At 32.7% G+C, this 6742-nt stretch overlaps 1 protein-coding gene across 1 annotated transcript; it reads left to right on the top strand.

The window, feature by feature from the left end:
* The first annotated feature begins 1007 nt into the window (after nucleotides 1–1007).
* Nucleotides 1008–5577, top strand: LOC129947177 (uncharacterized). The gene is made up of 4 exons (XM_056057630.1): nucleotides 1008–1302; nucleotides 1351–1361; nucleotides 1630–3659; nucleotides 3732–5577. The coding sequence occupies exons 1-4, from the start codon at nucleotides 1008–1010 to the stop codon at nucleotides 5575–5577; spliced, it is 4182 nt and encodes a 1393-aa protein (XP_055913605.1).
* The last annotated feature ends 1165 nt before the right edge of the window (nucleotides 5578–6742 follow it).

The following is a 6742-nucleotide window of genomic DNA, read 5'->3' as shown; positions in this document are numbered from 1 at the left end:
GTGGCAAAGAGGTCGGCAGCCTTTGTAGGTAGTGTTTGAGTCGTGGTGGTTGTGTATGTCTTATCAGTATTGATGTTTTGGGGTTAGGAGCGCGTGCCAGTGTGAGTTATAGAAATGTGTAATGGTGTTATCACAATATGTTTTTTATGATTCATTGTAATTTGTGGTTTGTATTTTGTTTAATGGGTTTATATGCCTACATACATATATAGTCTTCCATTCTTTTTTTTTCTAGTAAGAATACTTAAAGAATGTAAAAAAAAAGAAACAAAATCTAATGTCCGATGAAAACATATTTTTTCGAACGCGCAGCTGTTCTATATTTTGTCATAAATAGAAACTGTGGTTTCATAGAAATATGTATGGGAATTTCACAGATAAGATGCGCAAATGTTCTATATTTTTGTCGTAAATAGAAATTGTGGTTTCATAAAAATATGTATGGGAATTTCACAGATTAAAGAAAATAATTATAATACAAAAAGACAAACATTGAACATGTGTCTTTATTTTGTTTTTATCAGAAATACTGTGGGTTAGAATACTTTAAAGAATGTAAAAAGAAAAAACAATTATACATGGGAATTATATTGTTTTTTTTTTTTTTTTTTTTTTTTTTGTGGGAAGCTCATTCGTTCTATATTTTGTTCTAAGTGGTTTCATAAAATATTGACTTTATCTGTTTTTATCAGAATTATTGAGGTTTGAAATAATTAAAAGAATTTCAAATGTAGCAATCAAATATCCATTTGACTTAAAAAAAAAATTGGTAAAGTAACATTTTATCAAAAAAAAAACACATATAGACATTAAGCTCAATGTCTATACTTTTTTCGTAAGTATAAAATCAGGGCATATTCAACTATTGAATTCAGTCACTCTTGACAAAGTAGAGAATAGCAAGTGGTAAATCTTAAAAAAAATTTAAAAAAATTAAAAACAAAATGTCTTCAATTTTAAACAAAATAAAAGCGAACTCCAGGATCGTGAGCAAGCAATTGGTCAGCATGAAGAAGCTGACATTAAAAAAAAAATATGCGATTGTGGGTGCCAAGAAGTGCACCACGCGCTACGGACAGCAGCTGTGTCTGGAACTCAATGACTGTTACGTCTTCCTACCAAAAAGGTGTGCAGAGTCCTTCGGTGAGGAAGAAATACGGGAGCTGCCTAAACTTTGTTTGGAGGTCGTAGCTCCTCACGAAGCAACATTCGAGATAGACTTTCATGAAAAAGAAAGTAGCACCAGCGATGACAGCAATATCAACAACAACAACAGTATCAATGAAAGCAGTAGCAGCAGCAGTAACAACAACAACTATAATAACAACACCAACAACAATCATAAAAAAGACGAGGAGGAGGTAATAAATAACTTTGTGCAGTCACAGAAGAGTTTATTTTACAACTCTTTGTATTAAAAAAAAAAAAAAAAAAAGTTTTTTGTTATTAAAAATAAAAAAAAATTAAATACAAATTTTTAAAAGTTTTTTTTTCTATACCTGCTTGTTTGTTTGTTTCGAAGGATTGAGAAAGAAAGAGAATATTTTGTTATTACTCGCTTCTATTTCAAGCAATTAAGGTTTTTTTTGTTAACTTTCACTCTTTTCTTTTTCACCCATTTGTATATAGCGATTTGAAATAATAGACGAAATGGTGACGAAGATTAAAAGGTTTGGTTTGAACGGAAGAAAAATCCAGTTCAAAATAAAACCTGTTCCTGAAAATAAGGAGCCTACTTCCTGGATAAGGGAAGGTTTGAACGGCATGTTCAAACATGCTTTGAAAGATCTGGATCCCCTTGATAAAGTGGGAATAACTTTTAGCGGAAAGAGTTTTTCCACCGAACGGGGTAGCGGTTGGATCAACTTTAAAGACTGTTCCGCCATTAAATTTAGCGACATTTGGGAGATGGTCAGTAGAATCTTCCAAAGTAATTCTACAGGTCTGAGCACTGATGATTTTAATCTAAGCATAACATCTGTGAAGCTCCCTTCAGGTTCTGGAAGAAAAAGATCTAACATCCATAACACCTTTGAAAAGGAATGCTCCAAAAGAAAGGGTATTGTATCTGTACACAATACGGATAACTTGTGCTTGCCTCGAGCGCTAGTCGTTGGCAAAGTATATGCCAATAAAGAAAGTGTGTTAAACAAAAACGCAATAAGAAGAGATATTGGGAAAATTCAGACAAAGAATGCCTTAAAACTAATTAATGAGGCACACATAAATATACCCCCTGAAGGGTGTGGCATTCCAGAATTAAAAATATTCCAACAACATTTAAAGGAATACAAAATAACGGTGTATAACCACGGAACAAAAGGGCGTGATATCATATTTGAAGGTGATAATGATGAGAAAAAAAAAATCAATTTAATCTACCATAATAATCACTTCAATTTAATAACGTCCTTAACTGCTGCATTTTGTTGCAGTTATTATTGCGAAGATTGCCATGAACCCTACAATATGAAGAGCAAACATAGGTGTCATAAAACATGTCCACAATGTCAAAACACACCTCCGTGCCCGAAAATTGCAAAAGAAATTAATTGTGTAGATTGTAATCGAAATTTTAGAGGGAAAAACTGTTTCGACAAACACAAGGCAGGCAACTCAAAAGGAAACAATATTTGTGAACAAGTCAAAAGATGCATACTATGTTTAAAAACATATAGTGGCAATCGAACTCATATCTGTGGCGAATACTACTGTAAATTATGTAGGAAGCACGTGGAAGCAGATCATTTGTGCTATATACTTCCCGATAGTAGATTACCTAGTTGTAAAGACACTCTTTACATTTTTTATGATTTAGAGAGTCGTCAAGAGAGAGTTATCGGTGAAAAAATCATATCTATTGCAGATGATACTTATAATACTCAGGTGAAAATACATGAGCCTAATTTGTGCGTTTTTAGGCAAAAGTGTTATGAATGTTTTGATATCCCGAATTTGGCCTTTTGTAATAAGTGCGGGCATTCATTGAACGTTGTTCAGGAATCTGAAGAAGAAGAAGAAGGAAACATTATCCCAAAATTCTTAAAACATATTCTGAATGTTCGACAAAAATTTAAAAACGTCATTGTATTAGCACATAACGGACAATCTTATGACCATCAATTTATATTAAATTATATACTGAATGAAACAAATTTAAGTCCGGAATTAATCATGCGAGGCAGTAAAATAATATTAATGATAATAGGAAATATTAAGTTTATAGATTCCTTAAATTATTTCCCGATGGCTCTCTCTAAGCTGCCGAAAACCTTCCAGCTATCGTCGGAATTGAAAAAAGGATATTTTCCTCATTTGTTCAATACAAGAGGAAATAGAAACTATGTCGGGAAGTTACCAGCCTTAGAATTCTACAGTCCGAATACTATGAAAACAGAAGAACTTGAAGTATTTCTAAAATGGTACGGAGAACATAAAAACGACATTTTTGAACTCCAACGTGAACTTTTGGAGTATTGCATCAGTGATGTCAATATCCTGACTGAGGCTTGTCTAAAGTTCAGACGTTTTTTTCTCATTGAAAGTAATATTGAGCCATTCTTAGAAGCTACGACTATAGCTTCTTCATGCAATCTGGTGTACCGAAGAAATTTTCTACAGTCGAACACTATTGGGTTAATACCCAAAAATGGATACAGGTAAATTGTTATTTAAATGAATACAATATCTAAAATAAATGTTAAAACAAATGTGTTTTTTCTCAATATCAGGTGCGTCGATAATCAGTCAACGGAAGCAATTAAGTGGTTGATTTTGGAAGAGCAAAGTCGAAAAATCAACATAAAACATGCTGCTAAAGGACGTGAAGCCATAATTAATGGAGTTAAAGTCGATGGTTTCTGCGAAGAAAATAAACAAGTTTTTGAGTTTCATGGTTGCTACTATCACGGTCATCCTGCTTGTCTTAAACATAAACGAGACGAACCTCTATCTGATAAAGAACAACACGATACGTTGAATTACAGATACGAGAGAACGTTGGCCAAAACAGCACGTTTGAGATCGTTTAATTATGAAGTGATCGAAAAGTGGAGTTGTGAATTTGAGACCCAACTTAGTTTTCTAAAAGATGAAGAGTTAAATTTCATAAACAATCACCCACTTGTACAGAATGCCCCGTTAAATCCACGAGATGGTTTCTTTGGAGGAAGAACTGGGAATACATTTAATTACTACAAGTGTAAGGAAGGTGAGCAAATAAAATACATTGATGTATGTTCACTATACCCCTGGGTATGTAAAAATGGGAAGTTTCCAGTTGGACATCCAAAAGTTCATACAAGTAATGATGATATTTGCTCTAATATGCAACTTGATGGTATCAATGGACTCATTAAATGTAAAATCCTACCACCAGAAAACTTATTTCACCCTGTCTTACCCCAAAAACAGAACAATAAACTAATGTTTTCATTGTGTAGAACCTGCAGCAGTGAAAAAACTAAGGAAAGAGTTTGTACCCATTCTGATGATCAGAGGGCCTTGTTAGGAGTATGGGTGATTGACGAAGTAGTAAAAGCTATTGAAATGGGTTATAAGCTACTAACTATAATGGAAATTTGGGAATACGATGTAATCCAATATAACCCTACTGCAGGTACTAAAGGATTATTTACCTCGATGATGAATAAATACCTTAAAATAAAGCAAGAAGCTTCAGGTTGGCCAAATATATGTTTATCTGAAGAGGATAAAAACAAATATATTACGGATTTTCTCGAGAAGGAAAAAATCAAGTTAGAATACTCCGAAATAACAGATAATCCTGGCAAGAGATCACTTGCCAAGCTGATTTTAAATTCTTTTTGGGGTAAATTTGGACAAAGAGAAAATCAACAAAAAACCTGTATTATTAATAATCCTTCAGATTTGTTTAATTTGCTTACTCATCCATCTATAGAAGTTTCACAAATTCTACCAATTAATGAAAACAATATTGTGATAAGCTTCGAAATGAAAGAAGAAGCAGTTGAAACTCTATCAACTGTTAATGTTTCTATTGCCGCATATACCACAACTCAAGCTCGCCTGAAATTATATAGCTACTTAGAAAAACTTCAGAAAAGAGTTTTGTACTACGACACTGATTCCGTTATTTATGTTTGTCGTCAAGGAGAATTCGATCCACCTACTGGAGACTTTATCGGTGATATGACAAACGAACTGGATTGCTATGGTCAAGGAAGTTACATTACCGAATTTGTAAGTGGTGGACCAAAAAATTATTCTTACAAAGTATACAGCACAAAGGATAAAAAAGAACACACTGTCTGTAAAGTGAAGGGTATCTTCCTCAATTATGAATCTTCCCAAAAAATTAATTTCGATTCAATAAAAGAAGCGGTTTTAAATTCTTCTATACAAGAAGATTCTGAAGAAAGTATTGTCATAAAATCTAAAAATATACGACGTACCATAGAACATCAGGTAGTTACTGTAGAAGAAGTCAAAACATATAAACCAAGAGCTGAAAAACGTCAATTTTTCGACGATCACAGTTCTCTGCCGTACGGATATAAAAGGAAAAAGCCCAGCCCACCTTCATCATCATTATAATAATCATCATAGTAATAAAAAGTCGCACTTTATGTAAATATTAAAATAAAAAAAATAATTTAAAATTTTAAGCAAAAGTTTTTTTTTTTTGTTTTATTTGAAAATATTAATTACAATTTTTAGCTTCTTTAATGTATCTGCTCAAAAGATAAACATTCTGGAGTGCACATATTTTTCCATGATACCAACATTTCAAAGTTATATCCGGATAAATTCTTTTTAGTTCTTTTAAATTAGGACACTTATAGTTAAGATCTTCAAGGTTAATGACTTCAACATTTTCGTTATTAATAAGTTTTTGTAGCCAATGTTTCTTTTCTCTACCCTTGACGTAAACAACATTTTTAATTTTTTTTCGAAGATATGACTTAACTTTGCAAAAATCTGTATCTCCTCCATCCCAGGTAAAACCATGATGATACTCACGCAACCAATGAGCTTGTCTTTTGAGGTGTGACGGAAGAAAGTTAGAGTGAAATGGTGGAGTGAGTATGAAATGTTGGTGATATCCATTAAAAAGTACAGCCATTTCCTTTAAGATAAACTCATTGTTGACTCCTCTAAAACCTTGAAAGTCTACAAAACAGGTATCCATGTTTAGATCTGTTCTAAGCAAATGCACTTTTTCTACTGAAAAAATATAGATTATGACACCAATTTAAATAAGTTTGTTAACTTCTCCAGTCAATGGATTGTACTCGATTATGCGATCATGAAGTATTAAACAATACATAGTTGTTGAAGCAGGAATCGAAGTTAATGTTTTAAGTTCAATTTTTACATCCACAGGACCCGTTTTGATTGACTCATTTTGATGAGAACAATCAATAACCAGAATTGGGGCGATATCTTTAAACTCTTGTCGCGATAAAAGTGGATTTGATTGTTGTTGATAATACGATTGTTGAAATTTACTATACATTTCATAGAGAATAGCATATCGATCCAGTTTATATTTAACATTTAAATCTTCGCGAGGGTAAGATTCGGAATTTAAATGTACTTTTACATTGCTCACATCACAATGATCAAATATGCTAGCATCTTTATTTCGTTGATTTTTTCTATCAGTTTGTAGAGCAATGATAATATATCTTGGTTTCTCAAGCTGACTTGAAGTTTTAACTGTCCATACATGATCAGTGGTGGTTGGTAGTGTTGGATA

Source organism: Eupeodes corollae, chromosome 1, assembly GCF_945859685.1.
Source record: "Eupeodes corollae chromosome 1, idEupCoro1.1, whole genome shotgun sequence".
Classification (NCBI taxonomy): Eukaryota; Metazoa; Arthropoda; class Insecta; order Diptera; family Syrphidae; genus Eupeodes; species Eupeodes corollae.
This window is presented reverse-complemented; position numbering and strand designations above follow the sequence as displayed.